Source organism: Oncorhynchus tshawytscha, linkage group LG09, assembly GCF_018296145.1.
Source record: "Oncorhynchus tshawytscha isolate Ot180627B linkage group LG09, Otsh_v2.0, whole genome shotgun sequence".
Classification (NCBI taxonomy): domain Eukaryota; kingdom Metazoa; phylum Chordata; class Actinopteri; order Salmoniformes; family Salmonidae; genus Oncorhynchus; species Oncorhynchus tshawytscha.
Genome location: NC_056437.1, coordinates 39,654,199 through 39,670,464, shown reverse-complemented (window position 1 = coordinate 39,670,464; position 16,266 = coordinate 39,654,199). Strand labels below are relative to the sequence as shown.

Here is a 16,266-nt window from a genome sequence, read left to right as displayed (position 1 = left end):
AGTGAAGACAAGCATTAACTTCACACAGCAATGGTATAATCTAGACTTTTTCTAAATTGCCTTGCTTTTACGGAATGTATAACTGTTACTCACAGTGTTTCGGAGGCTTGCTCTTCTAGCCTCTCTGCGGTGTGTCGCTCCAGCAGGGCCACAAAGAAGCCATGGGTGAGGGTTTTGGTGGTGCTGGCTCGGAGACACTTTGTGAGGGGAGCCAGGCCACGCTCGGGCCACTGCAGGAGCAGTGGAACCAGCCTGCAGAAACAGCCGGTGTCTCAGATAAGTTTACACAATGCTATACTGTTCTTATGATCATAAACACAGGACACATACTTAGTCGGTTCCATGATAAATCTATTTGGGAATTGATCGAGGTTAAGCAGCAAAGCTGGTGAAACCCTAATGTATTTGTTGGTATTGATTATTTTTGTGAAAATAATCAATGTGTGAAAATGCAAATTCCCGTGAGATGGTAAGGCCTAGGTTGCAACCATGCATGACGGTAAGGGGCCACACACCCTCATCCATTACTGTGCATATTGACCAAATGGTGTTGCTATAACAAGCAAGTGAAAGGTCACGCCCCTCACCCAGTGTGACCGAGTCCTGAAATCCAGTATATAGGTTCCTCTCCTCACAAGGAAGAAATATGCTTCAAGGTCCCATGATGGGTTTTCCGCCATTTTGAATTTGGTTTACACTTGAAACGCTACTCCTCTGGGACCGATATGCACAAAACTTGAGACTTGGCATCTATGGACCAAAATAGCATCTCAAACAACATGGCTGCTACTGACCAATAAATAGTAATGTGGGTGTGGTCTGGCACAAATGCATAACTCCAACATGGATATTAATTTGCAGCACATATCAAATACTGTCAAGACTCAACATATCTAAGCACATTCAAATTGACCACACGGTGGCGCTACAACAGGCACGTTTATCTCTTGATCAGTTTGACTGATTAAATTTGGTACACATGCTCAGAGATATGTCGAGCTAACCTGTAAAATATAGTTCAGTTTGGCTGCATGATGGTGCTGTTGGACAAGGGGGAAAAAAATAATGCAAGCTCATAGCGGCCATATTGTTTGAGCAAGAGTCTTGGAAAATTGTGTTTGAAGATGTGCATCTATAGATGGTACAGTCGTGGCCAAAAGTTTTGAGAATGACATTAATTTCCACAGTTTGCTGCTTCAATATCTTTAGATATTTGTCAGATGTTACTATGGAATACTGAAGTATAATTACCAGCATTTCATAAGTGTCAAAGGCTTTTATTGACAATTACATGAAGTTGATGCAAAGAGTCAATATTTGCAGTGTTGATCCTTCTTTTTCAAGACCTCTGCAATCTGCCCTGGCATGCTGTCAATGAACTTCTGGGCCACATCCTGACTGATGGCAGCCTATTCTAGCATAATCAATGCTTGGAGTTTGTCAGAATTTGTGGGTTTTTGTTTGTCCATCCGCCTCTTGAGGATTGACCACAAGTTCTCAATGGGATTAAGGTCTGGGGAGTTTCCTGGCCATGGACCCAAAATATTGATGTTTTGTTCCCCGAGCCACTTAGTTATCACTTTTGCCTTATGGCAAGGTGCTCCATCATGCTGGGAAAGGCATTGTTCGCTACCAAACTGTTCCTGGATGGTTGGGAGAAGTTGCTCTTGGAGGATGTGTTGGTACCATTCTTTATTTATGGCTGTGTTAGGCAAAATTGTGAGTGAGCCCACTCCCTTGGCTGAGAAGCAACCCCACACATGAATGGTCTCAGGATGCTTTACTGTTGTCATGACACAGGACTGATGGTAGCGCTCACCTCGTCTTCTCCGGACAAGCTTTTTTCCGGATTCCCCAAACAATCAGAAAGGGAATTCATCAGAGAAAATGAATTTACCCCAGTCCTCAGCAGTCCAATCTCTGTCCCTGATGTTTTTCCTGGAGAGAATTGGCTTCTTTGCTGCCCTTCTTTACACCAGGCCATCCTCAAAGTCTTCGCCTCACTGTGCGTGCAGATGCACTCACACCTGCCTGCTGCCATTCCTGAGCAAGCTCTGTACTGGTGGTGCCCCCATCCCGCAGCTGAATCAAATTTAGGAGACGTTCCTGGCGCTTGCTGGACTTTCTTGGGCTCCCTGAAGCCTTCTTCACAACAATTGAACCGCTCTCCTTGAGTTCTTGATGATCCGATAAATGGTTGATTTAGGTGTAATCTTACTGGCAGCAATATCCTTGCCTGTGAAGCCCTTTTTGTGCAAAGCAATGATGACACGTGTTTCCTTGCAGGTAACCATGGTTGAGGAAGTTCAATGATTCCAAACACCACCCTCCTTTTGAAGCTTCCAGTCTTATTCGAACTCAATCAGCATGACAGAGTGATCTCCAGCCTTGTCGTCGTCAACACTCACACCTGTGTTAACGAGAGAATCACTGACATGATGTCAGCTGGTCCTTTTGTGGCAGCGGAAATGTTTTTGGGGGATTCAGTTCATTTGCATGGCAAAGAGGGACTTTGCAATTCATCTGATCACTCTGCATAACATTCTGGAGAATATGCAAATTGCCATCATACAAACTGAGGCAGCAGCCTTTGAAAATTTATGTCATTCTCAAACCTTTTAGCCACGAATGTATCTACCAAATTTGGTGCCAATCAGTCCAGCGGTTCTGTAGAGGAATATGTTTTAAAGTAGTCAACATAATTTGAAAAAATGGTAATACATAAATGTATTGCATTATGTTTGATTTTGAGTTCTGATATTTGGTAAACAGTACAGAAATAGCTCATCCTAGGGCAATTTGTCCTGATGGTGGCACAGTGGGCACACAGCTGAATCCCAGCAAAGCTACTTGCAGCTTTAATATACATTTCTGTTCCCTACCTGAAACCTGGGTTCTGCAGCAGGCAGGCGGCCACCACTTGCTCGTTCTCCTCGGTATGGATGGAGCAGGTGGAGTACACCACGCGTTGCAGACGGGGGAAGCGCAAGGCGTGGTTGAGACAGTGCAGCTGGAACGCTGCCAGGGCCTGCAGACGGCGCTTGTGCTGCTCGTTTTGGGAGGGTGAGGCCTCGTCCCGCAGACACACCATCCCTGAGAGAGAAACACACAAATACTATTTTGAATCAACAATGACATTGAGAGTACAAAGAAGGTACTTGTTTTAGAGGTCATACAGACACTTTGACTTGAGTCCTTCTGGGTCATTGAGGTACATCTTTCTGGAGTAATAAACAAGCATCTAAACATATATATATTTTGTTTTGAGGACACCAGGCAGACCGGTTGTGTTGTTACCTGATCCGCTGCACGACGGGTCCAGTAGGATGTACTCCACATCTTTATACTGCGGCCCGTCCGGGTCCACCTTTAGGAAGTCCTGATTGGCCAGCTGCTGACATGTGACTCCGGCGCGGAGCAGGAGAGTGGACATGGTGGAGAGACGTTTGGCATCCAGGTCAAAGGCAAACAGCCTCCTTCAACATGGGCCAGAGAAAAGAGGTTTGGGTCAAAGGTAAAAGGTGAGGCAAGTAACCTTTACAACGTGCTTTGAAATTTCATCAAAATTGCTATCCTTTTGTAACCTACTCTTTTTCAGGATTAACATCACAAACTTGTTAATACCCTATTCCTACTAGACAATAGTTTCCCAGAACCATAAAAAGTACAGTGTACAAAACATTAAGAACACCTTCCAAATATTGAGTTGCAACCCACCCCCCCTTTTGCCCTCAGAACCGCCTCAATTCATTGGGGCATGGACTCTACAAGGTGTCAAGCGTTCCACAGGGATGCTGGCCCATGTTCACTCCAATGCTTCCCACAGGTGTGTGAAGTTGGCTGAATGTCCTTTGGGTGGTGGACCATTCTTGATACACATGGGGAAACTGTTAAGTGTGAAAAACCCAGCAGTGTTGCAAATCTTGACACAAACTGGTGCGCGCCTGGCACCATACCCTGTTCAAAGGCACTTACATCTTTTTTCTTGCACACACACACTATCCATGTCTCAATTGGCAAAAACTCCGTTAAACTGTTTCCTCTCCGGATTTAACAAGTGACATCAAAAAGGGATCATAGTTTTTACATGGATTGACCTGGTCAGTCTCTGTCATGGAAAGAGAAAGTGTCCTTCATTTTTGTACATGGCATTTAGTCCAGGTGTAGGCTTAATCTGGGTCTGGGACCTCTGAAATAAAAGTAATTCAGTTTTACCCTTTGTTTTTCATGATGGCAGCGAGGTGGCTGGTTTTGTTCCCCGGTGCTGCACAAGCGTCCAGGACGTGGCTGCCTGTAGGAGGGTTCAGGAGGTATGCAGGGAGACAGCTGGCCTGTTGGGATATAAGGTCGACAGTAGTACATAGGCAAGTTCATAGGCCCTTTCAGAATACCTCCAAATTATTCTGGGATTAATTTCTATCAGAATAGATCTGATAAGGTAATCTCATCCAATCATGTACAGATCAGTGATGAACGGACACATTGAAAGTCCTCACCTTGTCTTGTAGAATGATGTGGCCAGCCTTGTACAGATTGTGGTCATGGAAGTCTGTCTTTGGAGAGAAAACCAGCAGGTCTGAAAGGTGCAGGTCACCCACAAAGGATTTCCCCTTCAGATTCAGGTCATCGAGTCTGGACATCAGAAACACACATTCCATTTACCTCATGTTATCCTCAGTCAATAGAATAAACAGGGAAGGAAGAAACATCAAAGGCCCGTCCCTGGCTGACCTGTAGGCTTGTCCCAAGTAGGAGAAGCCCTCTCTCTTGAAGTAATCGATGGCGTCTTCCACTGTGGTCTTTAACGTGTTCACACGCACATACCTTGGGAGCTGATCACCTGGGGAAGGAGAAAATGTCTATTCTTTAACAAAAAGGAGAGAAACATTTAAAGACCAACTACCACTGTTTAGAAAACAGCCTGTGTGGCATCAATATGACTCAAACATTTATTCTATTGTCAAAATTGACTACAAAGTGTAAAAAGTATAATTTTGGTCATAAAGTCAGTCTCATCCAAAACAGAGTTTTGTGAGATTTGTGGTTTGACTGCATCACAGCGTAAATTAAGGTTGGGTTTGTTTCAATACTGCCCACGCTGGCAGCACACAAGTAATCATAAATTCTGAGTGTAGCTGCACATGACCTGTGGTAAATTTGGGTTGACTTTGGAAATCCCTATGGGGATTAGTTAGTGGGCCATCGGTAAAATACACAATGTACATAGGACAATATGTTAATTCTAATAGCTCCAACTTTGTATTACCTCCAACTATAAATTGTAGAAATTCATATTCAAATCCTTTAATGAGAACTAAAGGTGTGCAACATGAAACACAATTATTGACGGTCCCTAACAAAGCTATTCAAAGTCAAAACAATATTGCCACAGTTGCACACCAGCACGCTGAAGCTACACTGAACAAAAATAAACGCAACATGTAAAGAGTTGGTCCCACGTTTCATGACCTGAAATAAAACATTTCCACACAAACAAAAGCTTATTTCTCCCATATTTTGTGCACAAATTTGTTTACATCCCTGTTAGTGAGCATTTCTCCTTTGCCAAGAATCCATCCAGTATATCAAGAAGCTGATTAAATAGCATGATCATTACAAAGGTGCATCTGGTGCTGGGGACAATAAAAGGCCATTCTAAAATATGCAGTTTTGTCACAACACATTGCCACAGATGTCTCAAGTTTTGAGGGAGTGTGCAATTGGCATGCTGACTGCAGGAATATCCACCAGAGCTGTTGCCAGAGAATTTAATATTCAATTCTCTACCATAAGCCGCCACCAATGTCGTTTTAGATTAGGGATGGGCAGCCGGCAGCCACCCTTTTATGAACTCAGTCGGGGTCTCAGCTTACTGTTGAGAGTTAGAATAATAGAATACATAAACTTTTATCTCCGCCCCATGGCAAAATGTGTAGAATTGCATGAAATGTGTTATACAATTGCAAAATCATCTCTCCGCTTCATGGCAAAATGTGTAGAATTCAAATTGCCATCAATATAATGCAATTGTGTTCATTGTCCGGATATTTTGTTGTCATTTGCTGTTTCCATCAGGCCTGTCATGACATTCTTTATCCAACGTACTGGTCACAAGCTAGGTTTTCATCCAATTGGCGACTGATTTGGATGCAAATATTCAAAAATCAGCATAAAAGCAATATGTGCATTTTCCCACCAGAGATGTTTCCATCAAATTAACTTTTTGAGGGTAAAATACGGTGTGTGATGACGTAGCGCACATAAAAACAATTATGCGGTTAAATTCCCATGTACCGAATAAACAAATACAAGTTAAATGGGTTTCCATCGCATTTTCAACCGCACTGATGGTTGTCACAAACAATGTTGAGTTTATATAGCGAATGTGCCCACTTTGGTATTGGCACATATGCTCTATAGCCTACAGAACATCTCGCGGATACAGTCCTATGCCACTCATCTCTTGGAAGCCCAAATGTCTTGTTTTCTAAAAGGAGTAATAGGGATCAATCAATATAACCTTCAGGCTGCTGGAGACTGGAGGAGAGCAGGTCCTGGTTGCGGCTGACCTTCTGCTTGATCTTCATGCGGGCTAGGGCAGCCTGCAGTCTAGAGCGGTGTTTCATCATCAGTGCCTTCCAGGCCCCGCCACACTTCAGCCCCTTACCAATGACCAGGTCATACACCAGAACCTGCGTAGTGTGGACAGGACCAAACAAGAGGTAAGCTACCAGCCAAAGTGTTGGAGCAGTGTTCTTCATTCCTGGTTCTGGGAATCTGAACCACAGGGTGTGCAGGCTTTTGTTCTAACACACCTGATTCAATTACAGTAGTTAATCAGGTTTGTTTGTTATGGGCAGAAACAAATGCCTGCATATTATGACCTGTGGGTTCCCAGTACCAGGCTTGAAGAACTCTGTTGGAGGGATTGAATGGAGTTAGTTCAAAAAGGCATGACGGGGAAGATAATTGTATCCATGTGTTTCACATTACCTTGGCCAGATTCATTTTTATCTTGGTCTGTTTGAGGAGCTTGGTGGACTCAATGATCTCTTGAAGGATGGATGAAAACTTCTGTGTCTCACACACCAGTGCAAAAAGCTGCTTGATATTCTGGTGAGGTGAGAGCATTATAACAATATTAACACTGTTGTAAGTCTCTTTACACACAGGATTTTTAGCTTCTAGGCATGACCATTTACATGGTAAATGTTGCAAGGAGTTAGCTAGCTAATAATAGCGAACGCTACTCAGTAAAATAGTAATTACCTGAAATTTACTATCGTAAACCAAAGTCTTTACAGTAGCCTGCTTCCTCTCCACTTTCTCGAGAATCTCGGCAGCTTTCGCGTACAAAGCCATTGCTATAAAACTAATTTACCGTATTTTTTAAAAAGAGAACGTATTATCATTAGCTATGTACATGAATATACGACACCCACGTTTCCGCAAGCTGACAATATACTTTACGGCTTGCTGAAAAAAAGGTTTACGTTAGGACTCAAAGTTCTCTGCTGCTGACTTCAGTAATTGATTTTTTTTAATGCATGTGTAAAGCAAGTTCGATTAGTCGTTATCATACAGTTATTAACGACAACAATATTGTTACTATTTAAACAACTATATTACTAGCTGAACAAAGCTGCAGCCACAGAAAGTAGCTAAAAGAGCCTCGTGTGTCAAAGGAGTTTGCTAGCTAGCGTGCTAGCTGTGTTATTAGCATAGCTAGTGCTAACGTGGCACAAACTCGGCGAAGATGGAGTTTGCGGCTCTTTTTGCCTTGACCTTATTAATAGGAATGCTAATAATTTTGGTCGCCGTCGCAGTGGGAAAGCAGAAAGGAGAAATAAGTGAACAACTAGAGCAGAATGAAGAAGACTCAGTTGGTAAGTTGCTCTCTTAACTTGTTTGCATATTAAATGTCTTCTTGTCGCGATGGATTGCTATTCTATTAATTTAGCTAGCTGTGAATGTGTCAAACAGGTGCAATTTACACACACTGTAATATCAGCCCTTTACGATAGTAACAATATATGTACTCATTTAAAAGTATTGGCACCAGGTCCAAAAAGTTTAAATGTAGCCAACCATAAACTTGTTGCTGGAGGAAAAGTTATGGAAGAAAGTTTAAATGAAATGGTGACTAAAACATTGTATTATTGTTACAGAATTGTACATGGTTTATTAATCAACAACTTACGGTTCCCAGAGAAATCAACCTGAACATTTTGATAATGAGAAACAGGGTATAGGCTACCTACTTTTGTATATATAGTGTATGTGGCCACACCTTCAAATTAGTGGATTCGGCTATTTCAGCCACATCTGTTGCTGACAGGTGTATAAAATCGAGCACACAGCCATCTCTATAGACAAACATTGGCTGTAGAATGGCCTTACTGGAGAGCTCAGTGACTTTTCAACGTGGCACCGTCATAAGATGCCACCTTTCCAACAGGTCAGTTCGTCAAATTTCTGCCCTGCTAGAGCTGCCCCAGTCAACTGTAAGTGCTGTTATTGTGAAGTGGAAATGTCTCGGAGCAACAACGGCTTAGCCGTGAAGTGGTAGGCCACACAAGCTCACAGAACTGGGTTACAACACTCACTACCAAGTGCCAAACTGCCTCTGGAAGCAACGTCAGCACGAGAACTGTTGACCGGGAGCTTTGTGAAATGGGTTTCAATGGCCGAGCAGCCGCACACACGCATAAGTTCATCATGCGCAATGCCAAGCGTCGGCTGGACTGGTGTAAATCTCGCCACCATTGGACTCTTCAGCAGTGGAAACGCGTTCTCTGGAGTGATGAATCACACTTAACCATCTAGCAGTCCGACGGCCGGATCTGGGTTTGGCGGATGCCAGGAGAACGCTACCTGCCCAAATGCATAGTGCCAACTGTAAAGTGTGGTGAAGGAGGAATAGTGGTCTAGGGCAGTTTTTCATGGTTTGGACAATGCCCCTTAGTTCCAGTGAAGGGAGATCTTAACACTACAGCATTCAATTACATTCTAGATGACTCTGTGCTTTCAACTTTGTGGCAACAGTTTGGGGAAGGCCCTTTCCTGTATCTTCATAAGCAGGCCGTTTCCTGTATCAGCATGACAATGCCCATGTGCACAAAGCGAGGTATATACAGAAATGGTTTGTCAAGATTGGTGTGGAAGAACTTGATTGGCCTTGAGTCCAGACCTCAACCCCATTGAACACCTTTGGGATGAATTCGAACATCGATTGCGAGCCAGGCCTAATCGCCCAACATCAGTGCCCGACCTAACTTATGCTCTTGTGGCTGAATGGAAGAAAGTCCCCGCAGCAATGTTCCAACATCTAGTGGGAATCTGTCCCAGAAGAGTGGAGGCTGTTACAGCATCAAAGGGGGACCAACTCCATATAAATGCCCATGATTTTAGAATATGTTCAACGAGCAGGTGTCCCAGACTTTTGGTCATGTAGTGTATCTTGGTTAGTCTCTATGGAAGGTACTAGAAAGTCTGCTTGAACGTCTTGTGTAATGTGATGCCAATTCATCCCCTGCAGCAGAGAGAAATGCAGTGAAGGCTCCCACTGCCAAGAAACAGAAACAACAACAGCGTCCTCGCAAGGAGAAAGCCCAGCAGCACACCTTCAGCCACCCTCTTCTAGCATCATCCTTGAAGGTGGGCCACGCTTTACATACTGTGAACTTTATATTTGCCATATTTAGGCATACTCTGCCTATCTAATCAATTCTAAAAACCATCTCACAGGCCACAGTCTTGTGTAGTGCTCATCCAACAATGCTCACAGAACATAATGTAATGACAGTGGTGTGTGACGACGTTGCAGAATTATCGGATGCTTGATCATTGCTTGGCTCACTCGTGTGTGTGTGTGTGTGTGTGTGTGTCTCTCTTTCTCTTTCTCTTTCTCTTTCTCTTTCTCTCTCCAGAGTCACAGTGGAAATGTGACGTCCCTGGACTTCAGCAGCAACGGAAAGTACCTAGCCACCTGTGCTGACGACCGCACTGTCAGGATATGGAGCACCAAGGAATTCCTGGACAGAGACCACAAATGTCTGAGGGCCAACTTAGAGCTGGACCATGCCACACTGGTCCGTTTCAGCCCTGATTCAAGGTATATTTATATGTACACACACACACTCTTGTCCATAACAAAGGGTACAGTTGAAGTCGGAAGTTTACATACACCTTAGCCATATACATTTAAACTCAGTTTTTTTACAATTCCTGACATGTAATCAGAGTAAAAATTCCCTGTCTTAGGTCAGTTAGGATCACCACTTTATTTTACGAATGTGAAATGTCAGAATAATAGTAGAGAGAATGATTTACTTCAGCTTTTATTTATTTTATCACATTCTCAGTGGTTTAGAAGTTTACATACACTCAATTAGTATTTGGTAGCATTACCTTTAACTTCTTACGGCTGAGATTCCGTTAACGGGATCGATATGACAACAGCCAGTGAAAGTGCAGGGTGCCAAATTCAAACAGAAATCTCATAATTAAAATTCCTCAAACATAGAAGTATTTTACACAATTTTAAAGATAAACTTATTGTTAATCCCACCACAGTGTCCCGATTTCAAAAAGGCTTTACGACGAAAGCACACCATCTGATTATGTTAGGTCAGTACCTAGTCACAGGAAAACACAGCCATTTTTCCAGCCAAAGAGAGGAGTCACGAAAAGCAGAAATTGAGATAAAATGAATCACTAACCTTTGATCTTCATCAGATGACACTCATAAGACTTCACGTTACATAATACATGTATGTTTTGTTTAATAAATATGAAATTTATTAGAGGTCGACCGATTAATCGGAATGGCCGATTTTTATTTAGGGCCGATTTCAAGTTTTCATAACAATCAGAAATCTGTATTTTTGGGCGCCGATTTCCGATTTAATAAAAAAAATACAAAAAAATATATTTTTTATGTGTGTGTATATATATATATATATAAATATATATATATATATATCTCTTTTATTGAACTAGGCAAGTCAGTTAAGAACACATTCTTATTTCCAATGACTGCCTAGGACCTGTGGGTTAACTTCCTTGTTCAGGGGCAGAACGACAGATGTTCACCTTGTCAGCTTAGGGGTTGCAATCTTGCAACCGCACAGTTAACTAGTCCAACGCTCTAACCATTACACTCCACGAGTAGCCTGCCTGTAACACGAATGCAGTAGAAGCTAAGGTAAATTGCTAGCTAGCATTAAACTTATCTTATAAAAACAATCAATCATAATCACTAGTTATGACTACTAATCCAGTTTAGCAGGCAATATTAACCAGGTGAAATTGTGTCATTTCTCTTGCGTTCATTGCACGCAGAGTCAGGGTATATGCAACAGTTTGACTGCCTGGCTCATTGTGAACTAATTTGCCAGAATTTTATGTAATTATGACATACATTGAAGGTTGGGCAATGTAACAAGAATATTTAGACTTAGGGATGCCACCCGTTAGATAAAATACAGAACGGTTCCGTATTTCACTGAAATAATAAACGTTTTGTTTTCAAAATGATAGTTTCCGGATTCGATCATATTAATGACCAAAGGCTCATATTTCTGTGTGTTATGCTATAATTAAGTCTGATTTGATAGAGCAGTCTGACTGAGCAGCAGCAGGCAGGCCCGTAATCATTCATTCAAACAGCACTTTCGTACGTTTTGCCAGAAGCTCTTCGCAAGCACAGCGCTGTTTATGACTTCAAGCCTATCAGCCTAATGGCTGGTGTAAACAATGTGAAATGGCTAGCTAGTTAGCTGGGTGTGCGCTAATACTGTTTCAAACGTCACTCGCTTTTAGATTTGGAGTAGTTATTCCCCTTGCGCCGCAAGGGCCACAGATTTTGTGGAGCGATGGGTAACAATGCTTCGAGTGTGGCTGTTGTCGATGTGTTCCTGGTTCGAGCCCAGGTAGGGGTGAGGAGGGGGACGGAAGCTATACTGTTACACTGGCAACACTATAGTGCCTATAAGAACATCCAATAGTCAAAGGTGTATGAAATACAAAAATGGTTTAGAGACAAATAGTCCTATAAATACTATATTAACTACAACCTAAAACCTCTTACCTTGGAATATTGAAGTCTCATGTTAAAAGGAACCACCAACTTTCATATGTTCTCATGTTCTGAGCAAGGAACTCAAACGTTAGCTTTTTTACACGGCACATGTTGCACTTTTACTTCTCCAACACTTTGTTTTTGCATTATTTAAACCAAATTGAACATGTTTCATTATTTATTTGAGGCCAAATTGATTTAATTGATGTTTTATATTAAGTTAAAATAAGTGTTAATTCAGTATTGTGGTAATTGTCATTATTACAAATCTTTTTTAAATCGGCCGATTAATCGGTATCAGCTTTTTTGGACCTACAATAATCGGTATTGGCGTTGAAAAATCATAATCGGTCAACCTCTAATATTTATATCCAAAAATCTCAGTTTACATTGGCGCGTTACGTTCAGTAATGTTTTGCTTTCAAAACATCCGGTGATTTTGCAGAGAGCCACATCAATTTACAGAAATACTCATAATAACTATTGATAAAAGATACAAGTGTTATGCATGGAACTTTAGATAAACTTCTCCTTAATGCAACCGCTGTGTCAGATTTCAAATAAGCTTTACTGAAAAAGCACACCATGCTATAATCTGAGTACAGCGCTCAGAGACAAAAACAAGCCATACAGATATCTGCCATGTTGTGGAGTCAACAGAAGTCAGAAATAGCATTATAAATATTCACTTACTTTTGATGATCTTCATCAGAATGCACTCCCAGGAATCCCAGCTCCACAATAAATGTTTGTTTTGTTCGATAAAGTCCATAATTTATGTCCAAATACCTCCTTTTTGTTCGCGCCTTTAGTTCACAAATCCAAATTCATGATGCGCAGGCCAGACGAAAAGTCAAATTCCATTACAGTTTGTAGAAACATGTCAAACGATGTATAGAATCAATCTTTAGGATGTTTTTAACATAAATCTTCAATAATGTTTCAACCGGAGAATTCCTTTGTGTTTAGAAATGCAATGGAACGCAGCTACCTCTCACGGGAGCACGCCTGACTGAGCTCATGGCCTTCTGGCAGACCCCTTACCCAATCAGCTCTTATTCTCTCCTCACAGTAGAAGCCTGAAACAATGTTCTAAAGACTGTTGACATCTAGTGGAAGCCTTAGGAAGTGCAATCGGACCAAATTTACACTATCTTGGATAGGCAAAGAGTTGAAAAACTACAAACCTCAGATTTCCCACTTCCTGGTTGGATTTTTTTCTCAGGTTTTTGCCTACCATATGAGTTCTGTTATACTCACAGACATCATTCAAACAGTTTCATAAACTTTTTCTATCCAAATCTACTAATAATATGCATATCTTAGCTTCTGGGCCTGAGTAGCAGGCAGTTTACTCTGGGCACCTTATTCATCCATGCTACTCAATACTGCCCCCCAGTCATAAGAAGTTAAATTGTTTAACTTGGGTCAAATGTTTCGGTTAGCCTTCCACAAGCTTCCCACAATAAGTTGGGTGAATTTTGGCCCATTCCTCCTGACAGAGCTGGTGTAACTGAGTCAGGTTTGTAGGCCTCTTTGCTTGCACATGCTTTTTCAATTTTGCCTTGTTCTGATGGCCACTACTATACCTTGACTTTGTTGTCCATCTTTGGAAGTATGCTTGGGGTCATTGTCCATTTGGAAGACCCATTTACGACCAAGCTTTAACTTCCTGACTGATGTCTTGAGATGTTGCTTCAATATATCCACGTAATTTTCTTTCCTCATGATGACATCTATTTTGTGAAGTGCACCAGTACCTCCTGCGGCAAAGCACCCCCACAACATGATGCTGCCACCCCCGTGCTTCACGTTTGGGATGGGGTTCTTCGGCTTGCAAGCCTCCCCCTTTTCCTCCCCCTTTTTCCTCCAAACATTACAATGGTCATTATGGCCAAACAGTTCAATTTTGGTTTCATCAGACCAGAGGACATTTCTCCAGAAAGTACGATCTTTGTTCCCATGTGCAGTTGCAAACCGTAGTCTGGCTTTTTTATGGCGGTTTTGGAGCAGTGGCTTCTTCCTTGCTGAGCGGCCTTTCAGATTATGTCGATATTGGACTCGTTTTACTGTAGATATAGATACTTTTGTACCTGGTTTCTCCACAAGGTCCTTTGCTGCTGTTCTGGGATTGATTTGCACTTTTCGCACCAAAGTACGTTCATCTCTAGGAGACAGAACGCGTCTCCTTCCTGAGCGGTATGACTGCTGTGTGGTCCCATGCTGTTTATACTGGCGTGCTATTGTGTGTACAGATGAACGTGGTACCATCAGGCGTTTATGAATTGCTCCCAAGGATGAACCAGACTTGTGGAGGCCTACAATTTATTTTCTGAGGTCTTGGCTGATTTCTTTTGATTTTCCCACGATGTCAAGTGAAGAGGCACTGAGTTTGAAGGTAGGCCTTGAAATACATCCAAATCAAATCAAATCAAATGATGTCAATTAGACTATCAGAAGCTTGTAAAGCCATGACATCATTTTCTGGAAATATCCAAGCTGTTTAAAGGCACTCAACTTAGTGTATGTAAACTTCTGACCCACTGGAATTGTGATACAGTGAAATAATCTGTCAGTAAACAATTGTTGGAAAAATTACTTGTGTCATGCACAAAGTAGATGTCCTAACCGACTTGCCAAAACTATAGTTTGTGGAGTGGTTGAAAAACGAGTTTTAATGACTCCAACCTAAGTGTATGTAAACTTCCGACTTCAACTGTATATATAGATAGGTGGATAGAGCCTCTTGTCTTTCTATACTTGCTCTGTCTTGGTATGAAGGGCCTTCATTACTTGGCTGGCTAACGGAGATACCATTCGCATCTTCAAGATGACCAAGAAGGATGATGGGAGCTTCACTTTCAAAGCTGCCCCTGAAGACTTCCCAAAGAAACACAAGGCCAATGTCATCAATATCGGCATCGCAGAGACTGGTATGATGGCTAAATGTATTCAGGCTGAACGATTAAAAGGCAGGAAGATGTGACTGCATGATATGCAATTTTTTTAAAGTTATGAATGTTGTAAGTTATGGAAGAGACCCCTGTTCCAGTTGTTGCCTAAACTCTCATCGCTCTCCCTTTTTTTGTTTTCTGTGTTCCAGGCAAGTACATCATGAGTGCCTCCACCGACACCAACATCCTCATCTGGGACCTGAAAGGAGAGGTACTGGCTTCTATCATCACCAACCAGATGACCAACTCCTACGCTGCCATTTCACCCTGTGGAAGGTCAGTACAGTCCCCTAAGTGTGTGTGTGTGTGTGTGTGTGTAATTGGGGGTAAATACATTTTGGATGATTTTGTCTTCAGGTTTGTGGCTTCCTGTGGCTTCACTCCTGACGTGAAGGTATGGGAGGTGTGCTTCGGGAAGGGTGGTGACTTCAAAGAGGTGAGCCGCGCCTTCGACCTGAAGGGCCATTCAGCAGGGGTCCACTCCTTTGCCTTCTCTAATGACTCACGCAGGTAAGGTATGCATTGCCTGGTATCCTATCGAAACATCAATGGTTGATTTCCATGAATGACATTATGATTACATTCCCCATTGATATTTGAAACTGTCTCCGATTTCCCCCAGAATGGCCACCGTTTCCAAGGACGGCACTTGGCGGCTGTGGGACACAGACGTGGAGTACAAGAAGCAACAAGACCCTTACCTCCTGAAGTCGGTGCCTTGCCAGTCGTCGGAAGGCAGCCGGGTGGCCCTGTCGCCAGACGCCCGCGTGGTGGCCATCTCCAACGGCTGCAGCGTGGCCATGTACAGCACATCCACTGGTCAGCTGGAGGAGGAGTTCCACGGAGTCCACAGCGAGGAGATCACCGAGCTGAGGTTTGACATCAACAGCCGCTACCTGGTGTGCAGCGGGGACCGGGCGGTACGTGTGTTCCACAATGCGCCAGGTTACCGTGCAGCCATCCAGGACATGCAAGCCATGCTAAAGAACGCCCAGAACGAGGGTATGAAACAAAGGCTGCAGCAGCAGATACAGGAGGCGCAGAGCACGCTAGACACTATGCTCACGGCACCCAAGGACTAAAGAACTAAAGACCCCCCGGGCTGGCTGTGTAGATCCCTCTTTCTATCTTTCTCACACTGCCTCTTCACAGAAGGGCCTGCAATTCGACTCCTGTCAGGGATGTGGCATTTGCATGCTGGTTTTAATAAATCATGTGTTTCTACAGAAA

At 42.7% G+C, this 16,266-nt stretch overlaps 2 protein-coding genes across 3 annotated transcripts in view; one reads left to right on the top strand and one right to left on the bottom strand.

The window, feature by feature from the left end:
* Positions 1–8,241, bottom strand: part of nsun5 (NOP2/Sun RNA methyltransferase 5) — a 9,095-nt gene extending 854 nt beyond the window's left edge. Inside the window, exons 1-9 of one of the 2 annotated variants that reach the window (XM_024431929.2) lie at positions 8,201–8,241; positions 6,994–7,113; positions 6,521–6,692; positions 4,732–4,840; positions 4,497–4,632; positions 4,216–4,331; positions 3,298–3,476; positions 2,883–3,093; positions 94–252 (exon numbers count right to left, since the gene is read on the bottom strand). In XM_024431929.2, coding sequence (XP_024287697.1) covers positions 94–252; positions 2,883–3,093; positions 3,298–3,476; positions 4,216–4,331; positions 4,497–4,632; positions 4,732–4,840; positions 6,521–6,692; positions 6,994–7,113; positions 8,201–8,227 — 1,229 coding nt within the window. In that variant the 5' untranslated portion in view covers positions 8,228–8,241. Of the gene's footprint in view, positions 1–93; positions 253–2,882; positions 3,094–3,297; positions 3,477–4,215; positions 4,332–4,496; positions 4,633–4,731; positions 4,841–6,520; positions 6,693–6,993; positions 7,114–7,269; positions 7,460–8,200 lie in introns of those variants that run through there. The other variant, XM_024431928.2, reaches the window with a different exon arrangement.
* LOC112257958 (transducin beta-like protein 2) lies at positions 7,509–16,266 on the top strand. The gene is made up of 7 exons (XM_024431930.2): positions 7,509–7,886; positions 9,539–9,657; positions 9,930–10,114; positions 14,864–15,015; positions 15,186–15,312; positions 15,394–15,546; positions 15,659–16,266. The coding sequence occupies exons 1-7, from the start codon at positions 7,757–7,759 to the stop codon at positions 16,116–16,118; spliced, it is 1,326 nt and encodes a 441-aa protein (XP_024287698.1). The 5' UTR covers positions 7,509–7,756; the 3' UTR covers positions 16,119–16,266.

Coding starts and splice junctions, on each gene's coding strand:
- LOC112257958 (XM_024431930.2), top strand. CDS start 7,757: ATGGAGTTTGCGGCTCTTTTTGCCTTGACCTTATTAATAGGAATGCTA. Junction 7,887..9,538: donor GAATGAAGAAGACTCAGTTG/GTAAGTTGCTCT, acceptor CATCCCCTGCAG/CAGAGAGAAATGCAGTGAAG. Junction 15,016..15,185: donor TATCGGCATCGCAGAGACTG/GTATGATGGCTA, acceptor TCTGTGTTCCAG/GCAAGTACATCATGAGTGCC.